This window comes from Ambystoma mexicanum, chromosome 6p, assembly GCF_040938575.1.
Source record: "Ambystoma mexicanum isolate Mex_15411 chromosome 6p, UKY_AmexF1_1, whole genome shotgun sequence".
In the NCBI taxonomy this organism is placed as follows: domain Eukaryota; kingdom Metazoa; phylum Chordata; class Amphibia; order Caudata; family Ambystomatidae; genus Ambystoma; species Ambystoma mexicanum.
Genome location: NC_090935.1, coordinates 671,474,119 through 671,498,870, shown reverse-complemented (window position 1 = coordinate 671,498,870; position 24,752 = coordinate 671,474,119). Strand labels below are relative to the sequence as shown.

At 43.4% G+C, this 24,752-nt stretch overlaps 1 protein-coding gene across 2 annotated transcripts in view; it reads left to right on the top strand.

The window, feature by feature from the left end:
• Positions 1 to 24,752, top strand: part of ACOT12 (acyl-CoA thioesterase 12) — an 816,096-nt gene that overhangs the window by 693,923 nt on the left and 97,421 nt on the right. For both annotated transcript variants that reach the window (XM_069627558.1, XM_069627559.1), the window contains one exon: positions 7,024 to 7,152. In XM_069627558.1, coding sequence (XP_069483659.1) covers positions 7,024 to 7,152 — 129 coding nt within the window. The remainder of the gene's footprint in view (positions 1 to 7,023; positions 7,153 to 24,752) is intronic.

Genomic DNA, 24,752 nt, shown 5'->3' with positions numbered 1-24,752 from the left:
GTCAAGGCGTGGACTTTCATCGTCGGCTACCATGAGCTGCATGACATATGGCGGGAAGTGAAACCGCTTAAAAGAGAGTACTCTTTCTTCTCTGTTGTCCACGGCAGCTTGTCTAGGATAGATTACGTTATGGCCATCCCCCCATCTACAGAACAGTATCGGAAGCTATTATACTTCCCCGGACATTGTCCGACCACTCACCTGTTCTGGTCCGCATTACTAATCTCACGAGACCCCCATGCAACTCTGGTGGCGGTTTAGAGCCACAGCCCTGGTTGACGTAGCCTTTCAGGAACAGATCAGCCAGGACATGCAAACCTATTTGCAGGCTAATGCGGGATCGGTACCATACCCAGGCACGATCTGGAAAGCATTTAAAGTCTATGTGAGCAGGTGCTGTATTTCTAAGGAAGGTGGGGTGCTGAAAACACTATGAAGGTCCATGCAGACATTGGAGGGAACCATCCGGGAACTAGAGAACCAACAGGGGGCTCAAGATACGCCTGAGATGCGTTGAGTCCTGAGGGCACTTAGAGAAGAACTTCTCCAACTGACAACCAGGGAGGAGAGATTCCTGGGCGACTCAATAGTAGCAGCAAGATACAGGGAGGGAGACCGCCCCAGCAGAATGCTGGCCTGGGCCATTAAGCGTGAACACAAAGTCACATCCATAATGGAGGTTGAGGATAGCAATGGAGATCTCATTAAGGACCTTGAAGGAATTAATAACACTTTTCGAAAAATACTATAGGCTTTTGTACACATCCCGGGCCAGTGCAGGACACGATGTGTTGACGCACAATGTGGATGAGATTGCCCTAGGGTGGCTGGAACAGGAACAAGGGGGGCCTTAAACGACCCTATAGCAGAGGAGGAGATCTGTAAGGCAAAATAATCCCTCCCTAATGTTAAGGCCCCGGGGCTTGATGGGATAACTGCAGAGTTCTACAAAACCTATGTATTTTATTTATTTATTTACCTAGATTTGTATAGCACGCAAACAGCCCAGGGTCATCGAGCCGCTGTTACATGCGAAGGCTTAGTTACAGTGGTCGTCAAAGACTCTTTTACAGGTTAGTTACATACATAATGCATTTTGTCAGACAGTATATGTAGAATATGGCGAGTGAGGGAGAGTTAGGTGAAGAGTAGGATCTGACTGCTATGTAGGCCTACTAATCCCCAATCTTCAAGGTATGTATGAAAGCGCATTGGCGGGTGGCACCCTCCCGGAATCCACTAGATCAGCGTTAGTAACAGTGCTTTTAAAACCCGAAAGGAACCCCCAATAACGCTCGTCATATAGACCAATGTCTTTTAATCAACACCCACAATAAAATACTTGCCAAGATATTGGCAGACCGTATACTTCCGCAAATGCTCGCATTAATCCTACCGGACCAAGCTGGATTCATTTCAGGCCAGTCAACCCGAATAACCTGAGACACCTATTCTCCCTAATGCATAATGTGGATCCCGAGATACAGATGGCGGTCGTGGCTCTCGATGCGGAGAAGGCCTTCGACTCTGTCGAGGGGCCCTTTCTCTTCGAGGTCCTCTGACGCTCAGGATTTGGCCTCACATATATCTGCTGGGTCAAACTACAATAAATGTAATAAATAAATAAAAATAAATAAACCCAGTGGCAGTGGCAGCAGCAGAGACATGTGTCCCTTGTTTTTCTGCCTCAGCATTCATCACCATAGGGCGTTTCAAATAAAGGCTGTCTCAGACATTATGTCAGGATATTCCTGTTTGCTAAGACAAGTGGCATTTTTGGGTTAATAGTAGCATTTTGTTAAAAATACAGCACTATGTAAACATCATTTGAAAGTGTTGTTATGTACATTGGCTTGTGCATAGGTTGTAAAAAGTCACCTCATGAGGCTGAGCCAGCAGAGAAGTGAGTGAAGTTTTCCCTTTGGCTCTGAGGTTAGCTCCACGCGCAGGGCGCCCGCAGCAGCATCTGACAATGAGTTGACTTATGTGTGGCTGATAAGTGGAGATAAAATAATGGTGCGCACTGGGAGGTACTGATGGGACACCGACTAGATGCTCAGCTAACAAATCAGTGGTTAACGAGTGGCTTCCTGCATATGACCGGTATCAGGTAATAATGTCCCCGTACATAATGTCACAGGGAAAAGCTATTGGCGACATTATATATGGTGACAATATGTATGGGGACGGGTTGCGGGGGTTTGTACAATGTAATAATGTCTGCTCAAAAAACAGTGACTTTTCTGTCAGGAGACATTTTTGCAGGGACGTTATTACATGCAACTCATATGACCTGTATCGGATAGGAGGCTGCTGCTCCAGCATCTGACAGAGTTGACCCATTCCCCTAAATGTGCCATTGCAGATGCCTTTCTCCATGATGTGGAAACGGGGACATGCACAGAGGGAGTGTGGATACACCAGATTCTGTAAGGGGAAGACCTGCGGCCCACAGCAGTGGAGAAGGCGGCCCAGAGATGATCCTCCAGTGTGATCCACCAGCAGGACTGAGTAGCATGACCGGAGAAAAGTCACGAGGAGGATTACCTAGGAACCTAAAGGCTTCACATATACTGATTCCTTCTTGATGGCAAGAGTGTCAGTAGAGAGGTTCCCTGGGGTCCTGCCCCAAATCTAATCATGATGATGGGTACCAGTGGAATTTGGAAAGCAGCTAAATCCAACACGCATGGAGTGAGGTCCCTGTTCCGATTACTGGATGCAGTCCATAGTGTACGGGGCTGTATACATGACTTCCCTGCAGCAACGGTGAAGTCAGGAGGGCAATTTTAGCAAGTGCGTGTGGACCATTGCATCCGTGGGCCCATTAAACTCATCCTTTGATATGAAGTTTTATAATGCGCGGAAACCCTGAGCAGTGTGCTGCTGTCCCTGCTTGTATGTTAAGGATATTCACTATGCAGGAAATTGGAAACTGTTAAGAAGTTTGTACTTGTGCTGTATGTAAAGATTCAGGCAGAGGTTTCTGACTCTGTGCTTTCCTTGTTATTTGCGCTGCTCCCTAAGGCCAGAAACTCTTCCATAGAGACTCGTGGACAGTGGTGGGTGCTGAAATATGAACTAGAGTAACCTTGATGCTGGAGGCTGCAACTCTGCAATGCAGATTCATGGGTATTTATTTATTTAATTTATTTGTTGATAGCGCCCAGCACCCGGAGTTTGGTCGAGTATACAGCGGACAAGGCTACAGCCTTGACATGTTTATGCATGTTAAGTTCTGAGTCGAGGTAGACCCCCAGTGTTTTGACATGGGATGATACTGGAGGGATGTTTCCGTCGATGCAAAAGGAGGCGAAGGTGGGATCAAGGTGTTTGAGGCAGTTCCCATAGCCAACAATGAGCAACTCCATCTTGTCATCATTCAGATAAAGATGGTGGTTAGCCATCCAGGCCTAAATGATACTGTAAATATGGTTAATATTAGCATAGTCAAGTTCATGGTTGCCTGTGAGTTTAAGGAAGAACTCCGTAGCGTCGATGAAATTGGTGTATGGGATGGCAAGGCCGTCCAGGTGGTCAAAGAGAGACTTGGTGTAAATATTGCACTGTATAGGTGAAAGGCAGGATCCAGTTGGCCGCTTTGGGGGAGAGGTTGAAGGTAACAGTGTGGTGGTGACACAGGATATTGTGGTTGACAAGATCGAAGGCTGCCGAGAGGTCCAGTAAGAGGGGGATGGCGAGATCCCAGTTGTTGCAGATGTGATCAGGCTGAATCTTTAGGTTGAGCAGGACAGGTTCTGTGCTGTGTCTGGGCCTGAACCTGGACTGGCGAGTGGCAAGTAGATTGTGGGTTTCTAGGTGGTTTTGGATTTGTGAGGAGGCAGCGCAGTCAAAAATGTTCAGAAGGTAAGGCACTGTTGTGATGGGTCTGTAGTTAGTGGGCAACATGGGGTCGAGGGAGGGTTTTTTCAGGAGCGTTGTGACCCAGGCTTCTTTTATGGAATTGAGCACTATGCAGGAGATGAAGGAGGTGTTAATACATTTAGCAATGGTGGGAGCAAGGGGGTCTGCATACACCTTGATGAGGTGGGCTGGGCAGATGTTGCCTGTGCAATTGGATGCTATAGGGCGTTGGATGGTGGTGAGCACATCTGCAGAAGAGACTGGGGAGAACTGGAAAGGGGGAGCACTGGGGTTGTAGGTGTGGGGATATCTGGTTTAGTGGAGGGGAGCAGAGATTTCTTGAGAATAGTTTTGTCTCTGAGGTTGAGGGTTTTGTTTTCTAGGGTTGCTTGTACAAGGGAGCACCAGGCTTTGTCTTTCGGGAAGCTGGTGGTAGGAGGGGCTGGGGCTTCAAGCTCCTTGAGGACTTTAAAGAGTTCCCTTGTGTTAGAGCTGGCTTCATTCATTCGGGTGTTTAGATGCTGGCTTTAGTGTTGATAATCGCTGTTTTGTACGTGGTAGCAATGTTGCTGAAAACTTCTTTGTTGGAGGGGGTAGGATTTTTTCTCCAGATGTGCTTTTTGGCACATTTTTGTTTGTGGAGGGATGTTAATTCCTCTGTGAACCAGTTATGGAGGTGTTTTATTTTATGAATTGTCGTGTTGAGGGGGTTGTGAAGGTCTACTGCACTTAGGAATTGGGGAGTTGTAGGCCTTGAAAATGGCTTCAGGGTCGATGCTATCAGGCCACAATTCAACAGAGGCACGAGTGGTTGGCTTCAATAGTTCTTTGGTCAATTTGCAGGTGTGCCTTGCAGTGATGGGTGGAAGGGCTTCAGTTTTTTTGGTGGAGGTGGGTGCAAGGGACATCGTGGAGAGAATCACAGAGTGGTCTGTCCAGGGTACTGGGTCAATGGATGTGACTTGAATCGCAGTGTGGAGGAATAGGATTCATTCAAGGATCCGACCTTTAGAGTGTGTGGGGGGGAGCAGACCACGTGAGTAAAGTTCATCTCATGGAGAGCTGTGGTGAGGGCAGTAGACTTCTGGTCTGTGCGGTCATTGATCCCTAGGTTGAAGTCGTCCAAGAGCACAAATTTAGTGTTGGGCTTCAGCAAGGGAGAGATGATGGGATGTAGGTCGGTGTCTGGGGAGCTGAGGTTGTTAGGTTGGTGGTGAAGGAGATGGATGTTGACGGTTTGTTGGTTAGGCTCAATTTTTGCAGGCAAGAGTTTGTAACCTAGAAGGGGAGGGGTAAAGCTCTGATAGGGAGGAAGGTTTTGGAGATTATAGCAACTCCTCTGCCTTGGCTCCCAACTCTGTTGGTTCTGAGGATAGAGTAGTCCGGGGGGAGGGAGAGTAATAGGCTGGGGCCAGCTGCCTCATGCAGCCAGGTTTCCGTGATGGCGAGCAGGTAAAGGTCGTCATCAAGTAAGAGGTTGTGTATGTGCGTTGAGGGTGCAGGCGAGGTGTTCAGGCCTGGTGATGGTGGTAGGATTGGTGGCATGTGGTTCAGGGGTGGTCTTATCAGGGTGTAAGGTGGGGTAAAATGTAGGCCTGGATATTTGAGGGGAACTTTGGGCATTAGCGAGAGGTGGTGGTTTGGGAGCAGTTGTTCGGGAGCAGAGCCGCTGCAGTCTGCAGGTGCCTCTGCAGGCAAGTTGGTTGGTTTCAGTAGTGGAGAGTTTCAGGGGGCTGGGTAGGCCAACCAATCTGGAACAAAGTCTGTGTAGTTGTGGCGTCCCCAGGCAGGTTGTCGTGTGAATAATAAACTGTTCAGTAGGTGAGGGTGGTGTGGCGCACACAGTATTTAGGGTGTGGCATTGTAGAGCTGTGAGAGGAGGGGGGCCAGTTTAGTCCTTCTGGTAGGGGTTGCAGGGGCGGAAGGTGGAAGGGTGGCATGATAAGAGGCAGGGCTAATATGTAGATAGCAAGGTGACTGCATCACAGTAAGCTGTCACTCCCTTAATTCGAAGGTTGTTGCCTATTGTTCGGAAAAGTGGGACAGCATTCTACAGTGAGGACTGGGGTTTAGAAATGCGAGTGTCATTCTTTGACTTTTCCACCTTTCCTTCCCTTTACGCTCCCTGTCCTCTCTTTGTTTGATCTTTAATTAAGGAATCTTCGGAGTGTTTATACAGGGATGTTAAGGGTTCACGATTAAACGTTTAATGCAAATTTTGATTACCAAATGGGTGAAAGGCAAAATGAAACAAGACGTGTAGGAGATATAATATTTAAGACTATAGCCACAACAACATTGTGCCATGAAGTGTTCTCATGAAGCTGTCCATGTCTACAGAGTGCTTTTGAGTGAATGGGTATCTAATGTGTGTTGGAGAAACAAGGCTCACAAATCACACTCCTGGTAATTGACCTGCAAGGCAGTTACCAGGACAGCAGGTTTACTCCACTGGAACAAACCCACCAGACCTCCACACTTATAGACACTGTTCTCGTGACTCATGTGAAACTACCTAGGAAAGTTCTGGAATCAAAATTATAATATTATAATTAGGGAGATGGCCTTCCTCTGTTGTCCAGTTCATAAAGATGAATAAAAGAGTTCATTGTCGACGCAGATGTCCCCGCTTACGAATCACCGGACCTGATCTTTCTAGAAAGCTCCCACCTTACGATGACTGGAACCTCCATCTTTCCCCACTACAACTTGCTGTGATTTTCTATGATCAAATCCTTGAGTCCCCCTTCCAAGCCATTCTCTCTTGTGTGACCCAAGTTGAACCACAACATTCATTAATTTGTAAGTCCCATTTACACAAGAAGAAAGAACAATATGCATGATGGATTGTAAGGGAATGTAACATGATTAGTCCAATTACAAATCTCTATATTAACATAAAGAGGAAAAGTTCAAGTGTTGATATACAGGAACAAATTATGTATGCATCAAGACATGAAAGTGTCACGTGACATAAACTCATTCAGATTAAACACATTTTCTCTCACAATGTCAAGTCCACAGAGTGCTTATGAGTGAATGAATAGCTGATGCGTTCCATTTACATGTGCTATAATACCACTAGGATTTTACATGACGTTGCTGTGCATGCCTGTATTATTATTTGATTTGAATTGATAACTGTCTACATTTTTATAGGACTTGTGAGCCAATAGATACTAGCAATGAAGATGACAAGATCTATCATATCACTTGCCCATCGGTGCACAAAGACAAGTCCAGAGATTTTGTAGTACTTCTATCCCGTAGATATCCTGACAAAGAAGGGTGAGTACATTTGTTCACCTTTTGCATGATTCTCTGTGGATTATGTAGAGAGAACCACAATCACACAAGTGTTAATATTTACTGATATTCTGATCACACTGTCATGTGACTCTGAAGAGTACAAAATCCACATTTTTTTGGAAAAACAAACCATAGTGAACATTTAGTCCTTAATCAGTAACCTGTCATGCATGGATGGCTTGCAGAGTAACTCTTTCACCGAATAATCAGACCGACTCAGGAAGTTGGCAATTGTCTAAAACAGGGAGTTACAACAGACATCAATGGACGTTCACTCGAGCTCTCAATGCAAATCGCATAGAAATACACTTAAGTACTAAATATTCATCATAAGTGACGTCATACTACGTGGCAGATGAGAAAAACCTACCAAGGGTTATAATAGGCTTAAACGGAACATCTAAGTATACTTTCTATAAGGGACTGGGTTGTGATTGGGTCTCTACAGTCAGGTGGACAACATATGCCCACCCCTTGTGCAAGTCATCTTCAACAGTTATTTGACACACAGCTCATCATTGGCTATCAAACTATAAGGCTCTTCGTTATATGGCCTCCTATAATTGGTTGGCACGCTTGTGCCATGTTTGGAACATTCGGCTCCTTAGCAGCACATAAACTCATACCCAGGTGCCGGGAGGTGGGCATGACTTTGTTTCCCACCCAATTAGTCCCTCATCTCTCATCGCTCATGCCTTCTACTATGGAGTCTGTCTTTGAACTTTGCCTTGCAGTATATTCTCTTCTCTTGGGAATAAAAGGGAGTACAGGCAACCGCTTATAATAGTTGTGGTCTGTATGCCCAACTCCTATTTCCATCCTTGGCTCACGTGACAGGAGAATGTATTTCAGCCTGTTTTGCAGTAATTAATTGTCTTGAATTAATAAGCTTGGCACTCATGGTGTTCCTTCTTTGCACCTTAACACGAGATGATTCAACGTCTCACGGATTCTGTTCTTCATGGATAGATAACCAGTTCTTGGCTGCTTCAGCTTTGATACCTGGCCAAACAACATCACCCTTCAAGTCCGCGATCTCCAGCTAATTCTTTGCTGCAACACACACAGCTCTCGATCCTTCTTTCTCAGTGTATTTGAACTTACTAAAACGTGTGACACCGATGTCCAGACACTATATAATGGCAGCTTCGCCTGCAGTCTATTCACTACGTATAGCTAGCTTCTAAGATTACTTAATCTACTTGTGTTGCTGCATCTGTAGTTATTAAACGGCTTGCATTTTCTGCAGTGCTCTTCACACGTGCAACCTTCTTTTCTGCATAAGGATGTTCACTCGATTCCTTATTTCGTCATCAGTTTCTATAAGGTCCATATATCCTCTTCTTCAGCCACTCTTCTAAGTGGGTCACTCTCACTCCTTGTGATGTCACCAGCTTCTCAGGTATAGCTTTCTTAATGGATATCTTTTCTCCAATACTCATGGTATGGTCACACCTACTGGTTTCAATCATGGTGCAGTTTCAGTTTTCCAACATACAGGCACTATGGGGGCGGGTCTTCCTTTCTGAGGCATTCAGCTGCTCCTCTACAATAGGTGCATTTTGCCCCAACACATATACAATGGCTGACAAGGAAGCATTTACTACAAGACGTTTTTGATATGCATTCTAGGCCTTCTGAAAATGGAACAAGTGACCACAGTGATGCTCGATAATATTCTTCTCTTAGTTGTTCCTGCCGATCTGATATTACACCTGCACTGAATTAGTTTCTCCGCTTTTAGGTCTCACCTGCAGGCTCAGCTTGAGGAGGTTTTGTGCTCACTATAGTTCTTTATTTCAGGGGGATACGTGTATACTGTGGCTTCCATCTCGTTGGCTTATCAGACCCACTGATTTTTTGGGATGTGAAAGAAGCGAGGCAGAGCTGTTGTGAAAGTAGAACATAAGGGTTTGAGCTTTGGAAAGGGGTATCAAAATAAGATATAAGATGAAGAGTCTACTGCACATTGTAGCAACTGGTTTATTTTTCTCCTGCCCGGCGCCATTTCCAAATACTGCATAGGGACTAAAGCTTGGAGCAAGAGTAGTGGTCTTCAATTAAGGGTGTATACATATCATGGAGGTTAGAATGGCTCTACACCTAGTAGTTTAAGGAAACACACAGAAGTCCCTATAGCATGCAGCAACACCATTAAATCTCTCTTCGTTAGGTTTCTGGCACAGTCTTTGACCCCCACGCTTTACTCTACTTAAGGTCTTCTCTTGTGATGTCCCTGTGTGGAAAGAGGTGGTCATGTCACATGGCTTAGGTAGGGACACTGCCGGAACAGGGGTTCAGCAGAAGTCCCTCCTAGCTCCATGTACAGAGGCAGAGATACTACGTCTCTCTTTCACTAGATGGGCATGCACCTTTGGGCAACTGTCAGTCAATGAGGCTTGAAGGTAGTCGTTGCAACAGTGAGAGGAGGGTTTACAGATTTACCTGTCCCTTCCTGCCTTTACATGGAGCCTGACATGGCATGCATTCTGCTAAAGCATGTCTGCCAATCCAAGAGTGACTCTACATTGGGGTCTGACCATGGGGTATTAGGGTGGGAGGCCAGAACATCTCACTCACACAGACATAGCAATATATGAACTACTGGGCACCTCTTGTAATTACTGCAGTTGCAAGAAACTGGCCATTCATGAGAGAATAACAAAGGCAATGGTGAGGGGTCCGGTTAAATGCTCTATGAGGAAGGTAAATAGTAGATATTTAGAGGTAGTTTCTCACTTTGACTACCTGAGCACTGAGCATCCGCTTTGATAATATAACAGGTTGGGGGCCAGAGCTGGAAAGGAGTGGGAATAAATTGGGCCAATCTGCTGGCAGGGTTCTGAGGTTCAATGGGCATTCGGGGGGAATTTCCCTGCACAGGCCTTCATGTCTAGCAATGGAAGTCTGCCCCTGCAGATACACATGATGCTGACGTATGGGGATATGCACCATGTGCTGCACCGCCTGTAGCTGAAAACTGCTTCAATAGAAGCCCCTTTTTATTTTCAAATGGAGCTCTAACTGCACACCTGCATCTAGATACTGAGCTATATCCTATCTCTGATCACATTGCCCTCTTACCAATTGCACATTAGATTATGCTATGGGATAACTCTATGGGCAGAGTGTGCCATCTGACATTGAGAGATATTTTAGTCTTGGATGCTTGTGTGAATGAGAAGGACTGTGACAAAGGGAAAGGACGATTATAAAGGATTGAGGGGAATACATTGAACTTTTTTGAAGAAGGACGGCGATGAAGAAATTCTGGGACGAAGGAGAAGGCCTGTGACACAGGAGAATAACTGTGAGGAAGGGCCGATGAAGAAAAAGGACTGTGATGAAGGACTGGTAAAACGGAAGGATTGTGATGAAGGAGGACTGTGATGAAGGAAAAGGACAGTAAATATTAATTCTTCAATGGTTTACCGTAGGTTTTACCCAGCACAAACAATGAAAGATTCCATATATTTCGCAATCCATATAACAATGTTGACATTTCTATGTAGTTATAAAGTTGTTTGATTCAGTGAAACAAAAAAAACCAAATCCAGCAACATGTCAGATGGCACAAAAATATAAAACAAATTCCCCCAATCAATTATAGAGGTGTGGTATAGGTGTTTGTTTTGCTTTGTTTGTTTTTTAACTTTATACCGTCAATCCCATTCAATTTAACAATTTATATTTTACATTCACAGCATAGATAAAATAAGAACATATCACTAACCAATTAATTAAAAAGATGTACAGATAAAAATTATCAAAATGTAAAAGTGGAAAATATCATCAAGTTAAAAGTACATTCAGCATCTTCGTTCAAGTAACGTCACCTACACTTCACAAAATGTCATCAATTTAGAAAATCCATTTAAGATCTTCATTCAGGCATCATCATCATCATCACTTCTCAAAATAATATTCTCATATGTTAATAAACTCATACATCAAAACCCAATTCATTATGCCAAGAGTGGGGTTCACAGGCAATTAATATGTTCAAGGTTCTAAAACTTCTAAAAACATATGTAGTTCCAGGGTTCTCATTTATAAAAATGAATTTGTTGTTCCCCTGCTTTCTCAAGGAAGTGCAGTATTACGATAGTGTCACGTTCGTCTGTTATTGTTTTAAACAAGCAAACCAGGAATGTAATTTGGGGATCGCCAGGGGGCACGCCTGCGACCCCTGTGGTGTCCCTTGCTAACCCAAAAAAACAAAAATATTTAAAAATAAATTGAAATTGAAGCTCCTGAGCTGTGACCAGTGCAATGTGGCTCTTCGTTTCTGGAGTGGCTGGAGTCGACTTTTGTTCCGGCTTCTTAAACAAAACAGGGGGTTAAACAAGTGAACACTTTGAGCAGTGGCCCTAAATAAGAAAGAATAGGAATAACAAATAATTTGTCCTTCTGGAATTCTGTACAATAGTTGCCAGACTCATTAAAGTTTTATTCAGGCACACTTCAGGGGGTTAGTCACTGATTTAGTCTGTTCTTAAACACCTCAAATTCACAATGCAGACACAAACCTCCAAAAAACATTTAGAGTAAAATAAGCATCCATTTTGAACTATGTATTTAGATTTTCGCGAGTTGCAGTTATAGCATTTCTTTTTTGCTGTTGTCTCTGTTACCATCATCACAAGACATTCCATCTCTGTGTCCTCGGTCACTTGAGAAAATCCTTGTGCCTAAAAGCTTGTGTACAGTGTGGAAATGTTTGACCATATCACATTAAGTGGGCCTTGATTCCATTGTGCCACAATTAATGCTTTGTTGCAATGTGTCTTTCTTTCTTTTCTCCATGACAAGCTGTTCAGGATGTTTGTTTGCATGCATGAGGTAACGAGCGCCCAGATTACGGGATGCTTTCCTTGCGCTACTCTAAATTCTTTAATGCACAGTTATAAACCCTGCCAATGGTATGGTATGGTAATGTTTATTTGTAAATCACCTATACACAAGGCAGTGTTTCAAAGCGCTCAAGGAGGGAGGGAACAAGGGGGAAATACAACAGTCATTCAGAGTCCTTGAGTTTCTGAACGGTACAGGCAGAGTAAGTGCATATAATACAATTAACAATGTAGATAACAGCAAACCGGTCTGACAAAGATTCTGCAGTTTTTCCAGGTGCATTGAGGCACCACCATGCAGGGAGGGAGATATGGGAGATAGATAGGCGATCTTCGCACAGACATTACAGGAGAGGGGAGGTGGTGGGGGTGGAGGGAAGACAAGTGCAGGGGGGATCCAAGCGCACCCAGTTCGACAGAAACTGGGTAAGTGCTGAGAGGGGCCACTCTCATGGGTCAATAGGCCAAGTGCAGTAGCAATGCAACAAGTGCAGGCCCGGAGGCAAGTGCGAGAGGACTGGCGAGGGTGCCAGGGGCCTGTGAGACTCTGAGGTACACCCAGCGGCCAGTCGGCAAGCTGTGTGGAAAAGGAGGGAGAGAGGGATAGAGTGGAGAGAGAGGTTAACAGGGTAGAAGGAGAGGGAAGGAAGAGGAGAAGAGGAATGTCTTAATGAGTTTCCCGAACTTAAGCAAATCAGGCTCAAGACATATTTTGCCAACCTGGGAAGCCTGAAAAGTAGTTCCACTGAGGTTTGACATGTGGTCAGCTTTGCACCAGACCTGAAGATGATCTGGCCTGCTGTTAAATCTCAGTTATCAGTTTCATGGTATCCACTACAGAGTGTAATTTGCTTTCTGACTTTGAGAACATTCAGATATGTAATTGCCCATTTTACTATAGCCGGTAAGATAGCTCAGTCGGTTGAGTGCTCGCTGCAGTGATGTGTGTGTGTGTGATCTGCAGGTTGCAGGTTCGAATCCCAGCAAGGCCAACTCAGCATTTCATCCTTCTGAGGTTGACAAATGAGGACCAGCACAGGTTGGGTGATATCGTATGTATATTTGTTCTATACAAAGCGCTTAAGCATAAGTGCTATATAATAACACATCATTATCATTTGGCCTTGGGCGTCTGCTTGCATTCACAGTAATTTGGTGATATGAGCCTATACATATTAACGATACATGTGATGATCGAATCTTGTAGGAAATCATTACAGTGATATCATAACCATATTTTTCGTAGTGTACTTATGAACCATGCAATGTGATGCCACTTCCTGTTTTGTCATGGGGCGAAAAGTCGTGTTCCATCGCTTCCCCTGATGCCACTTTGGGGTGAGGTCAAATGACATCACTTCCTGTGATGTCATCGGAGGTCAAGGGTTGTGTGATGTCACTTCCACTACCCCTGGCATTTTGGTGAAATGACGTACCTGAAGCAGACTGCATCTTTAACACTCTTTATTCAATGCTCATTAAACAAGGGTCTCGGGAACTGTTTTCTTGGGACACTATAAGTGTTTTAATTAAACAATAGCAACATATTCCACCTATCCTGCCAATCCCTCCAAATAAACTGACTGATTACAGAATGCACTGACTCCATTTTCCAAAGTCTGGCACAATAGCATAAACTATGCCGTATTTAGATTTCTGATATAAAATTGCTTCAGAGTCTGAAATAACCTGTGACATCTAATCATTTGCAGTGAGGCCATAAGAACATATAATGTGTTACTGTCTCAATGTGACAGACTCTAATGTAATCTGTCTATTTGCCTTGTGGAGCTTAAACTGCAATCTAAATTTAAAATTTAAACGATGTGGCTGATAGGGATGCATCAGATGCAGATATGTCGGCACCCCTTCTGGTTCTTAATTGATCGTCAATTGATATTTTATTCCTCAGGAGTTTATCGATTGTCAAGCCATTGACCGTAATCCAATATGCTGTTTTTACTGCAGTCTTATCTTAGTAGTGATATGTTCTGAGTAGAGCAAAAATCAGGAGAACCAACCCAACCAAGTAGTGCCTCATTGGAAGTCTGATAGCATTAATCAACCTCTTTTAACAGTGTTTTATATACGAATCACCTTCGGGTCCGGCACAAGAGTGTCCACAGAAGGATGGGCTTCAGTGTAATCAGAGCATCCACTCCCTCGATGCCCATCTCTGAGCGCAGTTGAGTGATTATTGGAAATGTTGGAGCCAATAACAAGGATCTCAAACATTTATTTTCTATTGTAAGTGAAACATTCAAATTGCTCTGGCCACACAATTCCCCTTCATTTACTGCTACCAAGATGGATTTAGTACCATAAATTATTAATGCCACCATAATCTACTGCCCCACCTCCCTCTTCTGGAATATTGTGATGGCTTTTGAAATGTGGCCTAAGTGTCTCTGTATGAGCATATTGATGAAAATCGAATTCCAAATTCAGTGTAGAAATGATCAATCCAAGAGATGTACCCCGACCTGACAAATTGATGTTGGTTTGCAGTCACCTATCTTAATAACATTTGTTTTGTCTGTGTTTAAAACAAGATCTTGAGAGATGTAATATGAATCACATATGGGCAAATGTTCTTGAAAGATGACCCTGTTCTTGCCATTATAACTGCATCATCTGCATATAAGAGTATAGGTCTGTGACAAATCAACTTTCGGGGCACCAGTGGTCCAGGGATGAATATCAGTTTCTAAACCATCAATTGGCCACACACCTCTAGTACACCAGAAGGGATCTAATCAGATTGGAAACACAAGTCAATTATAAACCTCTGTGTCTAATTCTGGTAACGTGCATGGAATGGGAGGCTTATCTCCAAAAGGTCATGGATCATTGGTTAGTTGCAACACAGCGAAAATACAATTATTACCCAATGATAAAAGAGACTGTCCAGTCAAGGTTGTATGAAAATATCTACTTTATTATTATGAAAACCAGTTTTAGCACACTACGAAATACACCCCACCCTGAAAAGGAATGCAGAGGACAGTTAGTTTCAAAGAAGGAAAAGGGGATGCACTGTGGATACTGACAGGAGGGTAGTCTGTATAGTAAATAATCGCAACAGTTCAAGGTTACTTGGCTTCAGCACAAAGGGAGCAATGGGTCATAAAATGTCTCTGGAGGCATTCTTGGAAGGACCAGGGGGACAGAGCCACAATGTACCTTGTGCTGTAGATGTTCTTGGTACTCAACAGGGACAAGTTGGTTTCAGGGGGCTTTGCAGCTTCTGCAACAGAGTTCAAGACGGGAGACAGCTGCGGGTATCAGACGACAACCAGTTCAGCGAGAGAGGCTGGACAGACGGATGCAGGCTGGCCTACATGATGGCTCATGGTCAGGAATTGCTGTCTCAGTGCTGGTCAGCTCTTCTTAAGCACTCGTCGAGGTGTCTTGGAAGTCTAAGCGACTGCAGCGTAACAATAGTCAGCGTTGCAGTCGGTTGCAGCTCAAAGGACTCGACTGGCTAGAGAAAGTCCTTTAAAGCTGATGTCAGTAGGTGCTCATCAAGGCACTTCTCCCAGCTTCTTCAATGGGCTTTTGTCGTCCTTTAAGGCAGATGGCCCAAAGCTGAGGAATGTGTTTCAGACAGCTGCCTTGTCCTTGGTTTTGAGTTCAAAGACCTTCTGGCACTTCCCACCTAGGAAGCTTGCTTCAGAACTTAGCAGGGCATGCTGTGTGCTGGCTGGGTACCAGTTATGGAGCTGCTGGAGGGTCCTCTGGTTTCGGTATCTTCTGTTCCCTGGGAGATGTTTAGGGGAGGGATCTTGCTTCCCTCTTGGAGGTTCTTGCCTTCCTTCACTGGCGGAAGATGTAAGGCAGACTGTACCTTCAGTCATGGTCCAATGATGAGTTCTTCCTTCTGCTTCTGGTGAAGCCTTCGGATTATCTGACAAAAGATGGTCTTGGCTCTCTTTTAAAGCCAAATGGACTGCAGGGATTGGTGTAGGCTAAGCCTACCTTAATGAGCCAATCCCGGGGCCCCACCAACAATCTCCTGTATGCGTGAGCTCATAACCAGAGTGCTTTGCAACAAAAAAGGTAAAGGGGTGAAAACATGCAATACTAAGTCCCATCCATCTTCCTGTCTGTTGTGGATGAAAGGGCTCCTCTGGTCAATGGAACTCCCTATGGTTGCTGATTAAGGCGTCAGGCCTCCCTTGAAGCTGTGGCGAGATCAGACCTACTGGCTCCGTCAAACCACATACTCGTACCTTCTGAATGGAGTTCCCCTGTAGGGATGACTACTGTAAACACGCAGTCCCAGGCATGACATTTCACTGTCAATCAATACTGAGGGCGGAAGCTGGCTTCAGGTTGACACAGTGCATATGAAAGGGTGCTGGGATTTCCTGTCTCCTTTGGTAGACTTTGCAGCCATGCCCCATGTGAACATGTTTGAATTCCTCTCTGATTAGTATGCAACTTGCTGCCACCAGCTACAGGGCTCAACAAAAGAACAGGACAGATCCATGGAGCCTTTGTTAGTTAATGTGGATGGCCATGGCCCTCCACCTTCTGGATATGCATTCTGTACTCCATCTGTAAGATCCCCAGCTAAATATGACAGCGAGGACTCCGCCTGTAGGCTGAGTCCCCAATAGTACACGGGTCTATGCGTATGTCATGCGGTCATTTAAAATTTAAAAAAAGTGCAGGTGAGCCACTGTGCGGATGGTCGAGTTCCTCTCAGGTCCCTTTTCTATTCGATAGAGCATCATCCAAAAAAAAGGTAAAAAGGGCAGGGACCAAAACTCAGCCATGGTGGACCTTTCCTTGCAATGGGAAAAGGTAAAGTTCCCTTCTTTTTCAGAGTGTTCCACGGCAGTTTAATTCACATACAGGAGTTGAATAGCCACCACCAGATCCTCCTGTGTCCCCTTCCTCCTCAGTTTTGTAATCTAGTAATAGAGTCAAAGTCTTCCCTGAGTAATATAAAGACAAGATACAGGGGGCCCATTTTGAGACCAACATTCTTCGGGCAGAATAAATTTAACCTGAAAGACTGTCCAGTGTTTCCCTGCCTGGGTCTAAACCGTCTTCATAATCAGATTGAATCCCTCGCTCCTCCATTAAGGCCTGTAATATTGAGTAATTGCTAGGATTACTCTTGTCCACTTCTTGAAAATTGGGACCACAATTGCTTTGCTCCAACATGCAGGGAACTGAAAAGTACCCTGAATAGCTTCAACAATTGTATGGATACATGGTGTCCAAAGGGTCAATTCACACCTGTACAAGTCTCCCGATATGCCATCTGACCCGTATTCTTTTTGAAGTTTCTGGGATAAGTTTGCCTTAAAAGTTTGAAGAGTGAATCTGAGGGCCAATGTTATATGCCTCTCTGGCGATGCCAATTTACTCTCTTGAACAGTAGGAAAAATATCAGTTCATAAATATATTTGTAAAACATAGATAAAGCATCTGTTTCAATGATATTAGTGGGCATTCATAGGCAGGTATCCCCACTTGTCCCAAAGGACACGTACTTCCAGAATCTCTTCACATCTTTACTATCTACACACTTCTGAAGTTTTCTCCTTTTAATAGTGGTCGACTTTCCATCTTCATTATAAACAGTCTAATTTTTCGAAACCTCTGTTATAGCAGAGATTTAAATATTCAGTCCCCTTTTCAATATTTTATTCAAGGCCTTTTTAGCCTTTAAACATTAATTATCAAACCAAGTTTCCTGTCAATTATGTTTTTTTCTATGTTATGATGGGTTTTTAAAACCCCCAGATAATATGTTTTGAACAAAAGCCTTTTATTGTGTAAACACATTCTGTGGGGAGTGAGGTACCAAAATGTGCTCTCAGTTGTGTTATTCCTTTAGTAAAAATATTTGGGAAACGATCCGAAGCTTTCACAGTTGGTCATGTTTAATGTTTCTGATTATGAGACAACCCCATTTATTTTGAATTGAGTAAAAAGTTTAAATGTGGATCTTAAAGTTTTGTGATCACTTTCTACTTTTGTTGTAACCTTGATGCCATCTACCAAATGCTGTTTGGCCATGTCAATCAACAATTAATCAATGATTAATCTGCCAGCAACGTATGTTGAGACTGCTGGAGTGTCCGAACAATTTCGGGCAATGAGGTGGCAAAGACATTGATGTTTTAGAAAATGTGTATCGTACCTGGCATTCCTCCTAGGTTTCTTTCCATCAAGAACAGGAGATGGGATTCATCAAATGTCATGATATATATTTCATCAGAAATGACTAACGCATACATTAAATTATTGTGTCAAAAGTCTAATTGAAATTTTACAGAGACGTTGAACTAACGAAGTACAAGGACTGTGAAAAAAGAGAAGAACTGTGATGAGAGACTAGGATTATAAAGAAGTACTACAACAAAGAAAAAATACTCTGGCAAAAGACTCTGATGAAGGACTCTGAAGAGGGATGATTGTGACGAGGAGATTGACTTTGATGCAGGACTGTGACAAAGGGAAAGGACTTTGACAATAGGTGGTGATGTAGAAGGACTGTGATCATGGAGGAACACTGGCGAAGGAAAAGGATACGGGGAAGGATGAGCAAAGAAAGAAAGAAAAGCACTGCAATTAAAGAAAGGCCTGTGATGGAGGAGACAGTGTGTTGAAAGAGAAAGAGTAGGGCAGAGGTCTTTGTCAAAGAAGTATTGTGATGAAGGATAAGGATTGTGATGAGAAGGACTGTGAAGAAGGAGGGGACTGTGATGGAGAAGGACTGTAATAAAGGATAAGGACTATGATGAAACAGAAGGACTGTGATAAAGGCGGGCTATGGTGAAGGAGGGGTACGTTGGCCGTAGACTTGATGGAAAAGCTTTGTGATGAAGGAAGAGGACTTTGATGAAGGGAAAGCAAAGGACTATGGGTATGAGAAGGACTGTAATTAAGGAGAAGGACTGTGGCAATGAATCACTGGTGAACAAGGAGAACTTTGAGGGACTAACCAAAGAGAAGGACTGTGATGAAGGAGAAAGGCTGATGAAGGATAAGGACTATGGCACATCAAAGGAACTTTAACAAAAGAGGAAGACAATGGTGAAAAAGGAGAACCATGACAAAACAGGAGGACTGTGACCAAAGAGCAGGACTTTGATGAAGAATTGTGATAAAAAGTGAAATACTAAGACAAAGGACTTTGATGACAAATTGCTATGACAAAATAGAAGAATTTTGATAAAAGACTGTGATGCAGGCGACAGCAGTTAAAGTAGAATGCCTGTGAAAAGCGGGAAGCATAGTGATGAAGGAGGATTGTAATGTGGGTGGTATCGGGAATATCAGAACTATATATATGACCAGCTTTCAGGTAAAGTGTAATTAGTATTCGAATTGACACATTACAAACATACACATAGTTTGAATGTTCTCATTATGTTGTGTATTTGCTCTAAGGTACACATCCACAGGCTCTCCTACTTGCTCTGTGGCTTTACTGAACAGCTCACATTTTACAAAATGTAAACAGAAATATTCATCTCCTAAGAAAAGTATTTTATAAATGTCTATTTTAACATATTTGGGAACTGAAATTGTGCTGCATAGTTTGGCCTAGGTCAACCTGCTTAGTATAAAACCAAGATGTATTTTTCAGAAATAATGGTTACATTTCAGAAAGTACAAAAGAACTCTGCCTAAGTATCGACATTAAATAACACAGTGTGCTTTAACATTGCATAGAACCATTGAGTGTTAGTGTTATCATGTTTAGAATTGCACAAACATATCCTTGAGCTAAAGTAAACACCAGCAGAGGAGCAGTATGGTACATCCTCTCATAGTAGAGGCAGTCCAAATCCACAGAACATTTTGTGAAAACCTTTAGAACATTCATAGGTAGAGAGAGCAAATCTGCTGGAACTATGCAAACATTTTGATCATCTAAAATCGTAAGAGACTTTTGAAAGTCTGTGATCTGCAGATTTACACTGCCCCTACTCCTAGTAAATTTAAAAGCCCCTCAAATGAGAATGCATATGGCCAAATAACCTGTTCTGTCACATGGTTACCATTCAGAAGGTTCTGTTTTAGGTCACCTTTCAGAGAACAGAATATCCATTTAGATGTCAGTCTGCTCCCGGCCATATTTTGAAATGCCCAGGTTTTTCAAAATATGCAAAAATATGGGACCAGACTGATATGTAAATGGATATTTCTCCTCTGTGAAATGTAGAGTGCGTTAAACAGTGGTTGTGGACCACCAGGGGTTTTGCTGTGGCATATTCTAGAGTGTTATATACAGTGATTGGATGAAAGCTTTTGATTCCTAGAAGTGAGTAGGAAAAGAGTAGGATGCTAGGACTGTATTACAGTACATTATTGTTAATTCTTATCATACAGTACTTTACTTTATTGTGAAGCATGATCAAAGGGCAGATGCAGCAGTGTGCCCCACGTGTGATACTCATTGCCTCCAGCAACAGTGGAGAAGGAGCCTTGGAAGAGCTCACGAGACCGAAGCTTGATCAAAGCACAGCTGTAGAGGTTGGTGCAGTGCAGTGGAGAGGGAACAAAGAGATTTGAATTGCTCTATTTACTTGGTCAGCTATCATATGACATCTGGTGCAAATACAGGTGAGACATTACTGTAATATACGTAATATATTATAGAACAGGACTAGATACATTTGTGAAGCTGCCAGGATGGCATAAAGATGAAGATATATCTAGCATTGCTAAACTGCTACTAAGTAGCACGCTCACAAACTGTCTCCGCCTTTCCTACGCTCCACAGGCTGCGCAACCCTACGTACAAGCCTATGCACAAGCGAAAATCACTAATTTCTTTAATAAGTGCCAGCCGACCTCAAAGACTCTAGGAGTGCAAACAGATCCATGAAATAGGGAACAACAGTGTGCCCCTATTCTTCCTAATACTATCATGAAGGGTATAGATTCTATGCATGTTTCTTCTTGGCCAGACGCTGATATTATTGCTGAAATAAATGGAGCAGATAGGCTTCAAGGAAATGGAAGACAAAATAACAGTGCCATGCCCCTTGTTTTTGAAGGACACACTGGCCATGCGAAACAAAGTGTTATCTCACTCAGAAAATGACTTACAGGTCTAACTAACTGACATTACTTCTTTCCAGAACAATAGTAGGGCAGAGCAAAACTCGTGCCTTTCTCATAGCCCTATTTTACCACAGCCCTATTGTTGACCAAGTCTATGATAAAGACATGGATACATGCTGTTCTAAAACACTGCTCCCTTCTACATTAAGAACGTTGCACTTGGTGCTAAATCTTTAGTAAAACGTTTTGAACAGCTAATGTGTGAAGTCGAACAACAAGGAGTCACTTTATCAACAGTGAACTCTATTTGTTGCCAGTTGCTAAGGAGAGTGGGTAATGGGTTTCTTGAAGAATATCAGTCCTCTATTGACACAGTAGTATGCCTGGAAAGTCCTGAGGTGGCAATAGTGGTTCAGCACGATAATCTTTTGCCATAATCCAATTACTGGCTTAGCAGAGGCTTTCTAAAAAAAACAAAGTTCTCTGCTCACCCATCTTCATCTTAGAAGAAGCTGATCTGGGGGGCAAGATCTCTGCTAAGGCATCTGCTAATCACCACTATATAAGGCAAAAACAAAAATTGTCAGGAAAGGGAAACATTATTGTAAGTGAAAACAAAAGAATCCGAATCTGACTACAAACTCTGATGCCTCGATTGGAGGGTCTAAGGGGAGGAATATGACAGTAGTCGAAAAAGAACAGGACCTTTAAGAATTACAAGGCCTAACTCCATGCAACAATAACCTGCGGTGAAAAAATGGGAAAAAGTCAAAACAGAGTTTCACACTCCAAGATGGAGACTTGAATATGTGGGGAAAGTAAGATGAAAGCCATACTGTCAGAATTGACCTTGACAGAGCACTTCAATCGAGCTTAAGGACCGACATCAGAAGTGGGCAAACGACTAAAAGATGTCCCTCAGATAAACTGTCAGGGGATGAAAATGATGATCACGAAGACTACATGGTGTTAAAGGACAAGTCGAGCGAGGAAGAGAGTACTCCCCGGTACAGCTCTAGCAAGTCAAATTAGCTCTTTATTCCTCTCACAGGCATTACAGATGGTCCTATGGACCTTGAAAAGTATCTGCATGCGATCATGAAAGGATATCTTTGAACCGTGCCCGGATTATTGCCACTTTTCAAGCAATACCTCTGTAATGCTTGATCCCTACTAGAGACACCTGTGGGGGTGGACTTCCGATCTCCAAACCCAAAAATAGGCCCATCTCTTAAGAAGCAAGTACACGTTTGTCTGTATAGCAAGTTTATTGTACAAACAGCCAGGAGGGGCTAGATGACGCTGTACAATCAAACTAACCTGATTCTCCTTGAACCACACAAAACATTCATATTATATATATTTAAAACCATCTTCGCATGGCTTTACCAACAAGTTCACCTTTGAACTGACGATAAGCATCATATCCATCCAGACTTGTTGGTGTCCTCAGTTCACACTAACGACTACCATTTCAGCATGCATGGCCTCTGGGCCACATCCTGGTAATTCATGAGAACCTGATTGAAACCCATAAACCATTTGTCCACTCTGCCCTTACCGCCCCTTGCACCGGGTTTATTACCTGGCCCCAAGTCAACCCTACCAAGTGCCTGGACTTCCCTGCTCACTGGATAACAACTCCCATATACTTTATAAGATTGCATCTCCTCTCCGCAATGGCAACAATTTGTTAAATGTTTGGCCTGGCCGCAGTTGACCATTTGATGTTACTGCAGCTGCACGAATGCAGTTAGCTGCCATCCCCCAGCCTTCAACTTCACTCAACCAGCCTCCCTGGTCACACAGAGTTTATCGCACCATCCAGAGTTTCTGTGGCCTACACAACTCTTAGCTATGAGTTGATCCATGGTACACAGATTTGTATATTAGCCATGTACCCCTTGCTCTCCAACTGTCCCAAACATATTTCCTTGAAGACCATTGTGTATATATGTCTGTGCATGTATGTTCAAGAATACCGTGCCCCTTCACAATGATTTCTACATCTGTGAATCTCCTTTATCGCGTGCACATATGACGCTCCTTGCTTCCCATCTTTAGGCACTACGTGGCACGCCACACGACTGCATCGTTTCCTATTGCATTGGAAGATTTGACATTATGTTGCTACACACATGCAAATCTAAAATGTATCAACTACACACAAAGTAACACTAATAGTAACACATCCCATTCTCATTAACTACACCAGATACATGTTAAATCGCAACTTGTGTCAACATTGCCATCACCCAAGTTACCGATATGGCACGCACAAAGCAAACTCTTCTTTCCCATTGAGATCTTTATTAACCACCCCTACATTCCCCCCTTTAGTTAATATATTAACTAGTAAACTCATTTCTTGTTCTTTTAAACCATCTTCTTGGAGAAACAAGACCCTACAAACATCTCTCAAAATAGCCCCACTATGGGCATACTCCTCCACTGAACAAACCCAACTCGTCCCCCTAACATTTCCATAATCTATCTACTGCTCCCCACAATCATCCCAATTTGGTGATGGACATGAGACATCATCTGAAATACCAACCAACCCTGGATCAATTTCTAACTCAGTCTGAGTACTCATGTGATATGAAATGGCAGTGGTCCTAGCCTTGGACAGGGTCATAGTCATCATGACAACTGTTTTAGGTATCTGGGCAGAACAGCATCGTAAGAGCATCTGACAGGTACAAAAATTAATAAACAAAAAGACAAACATTGGCACGAGAATCCTCACATATATGTTCATCCAAGAGGGCACCCAAGAGAAAAGAGAGTCCAACCAAGGGTCACTTGTAATTCCTGCCTCCTTCTCCATGACCCCCCTTAGGTTATGCAAAGCAGCACTTGTCTCTGTCAGGGTCCAATTTTCTGAATCATTAGGAGGCACACATGGTGCAGCAGGTGCTCCCAATTCTTTTACACATACCCCCTTCCATAGCTGTTTGGAAGTCGAGAATGTACCTATTTTGCAGGGCTGTGAGCCTCAAGGCCCTTAGTTCTTCTTTTATTGCACTGAAAGCTGACTCAGAAGAATTCACAAACAATAAGAGTTCAGAGCGTGTGACCTGAAGCCACTTTTCATTTGTGATAGCTTAAACACCAGGGGCCAAGAGAGAAGAAAAGAATAACTCAGTTCGACTGAACAGTCAGTACTGCTCAGGAATGTTCATCAGAGCTTCTGTAGATGCTGATGAGATGTAATTGGATCGTTTAGTCTATCTCAATGATGCAACTTCTTCATGTTCAGGCAAAGTCATTGAATTGTCCATGTCTGATGACACAAGGGCCACAGGGGACAAAATGGGCACAGATGTGACTTTAGGTGGTGGGCTGGAAAGTAACCAGTGGCTTTGGGGTACAATAAGAACAGGTATGTGCAGTGTAGAGAGACTGCACACACCTTGCCAGGCTGGAGTATGCGAAGCCGCTGCAGTTCCCGTTTGTACCAATAGACATTGTGCTATCACCTTTAAAACACAGAGAAAAACGTGTGAGTAACTGCATGTTAACAGATTTCACTGGCTCCTTGAGCCATATCAGATATTTTAGATACTTTTTCCGACATTTACACATTCTCGATTGACTTGTACCACCCCTTCTTCCGAACATCCACTCATTTCTCCAGCTCTGCAACTCTGCACCCCTTGGACCCATCGATTTATCACAATGATACAC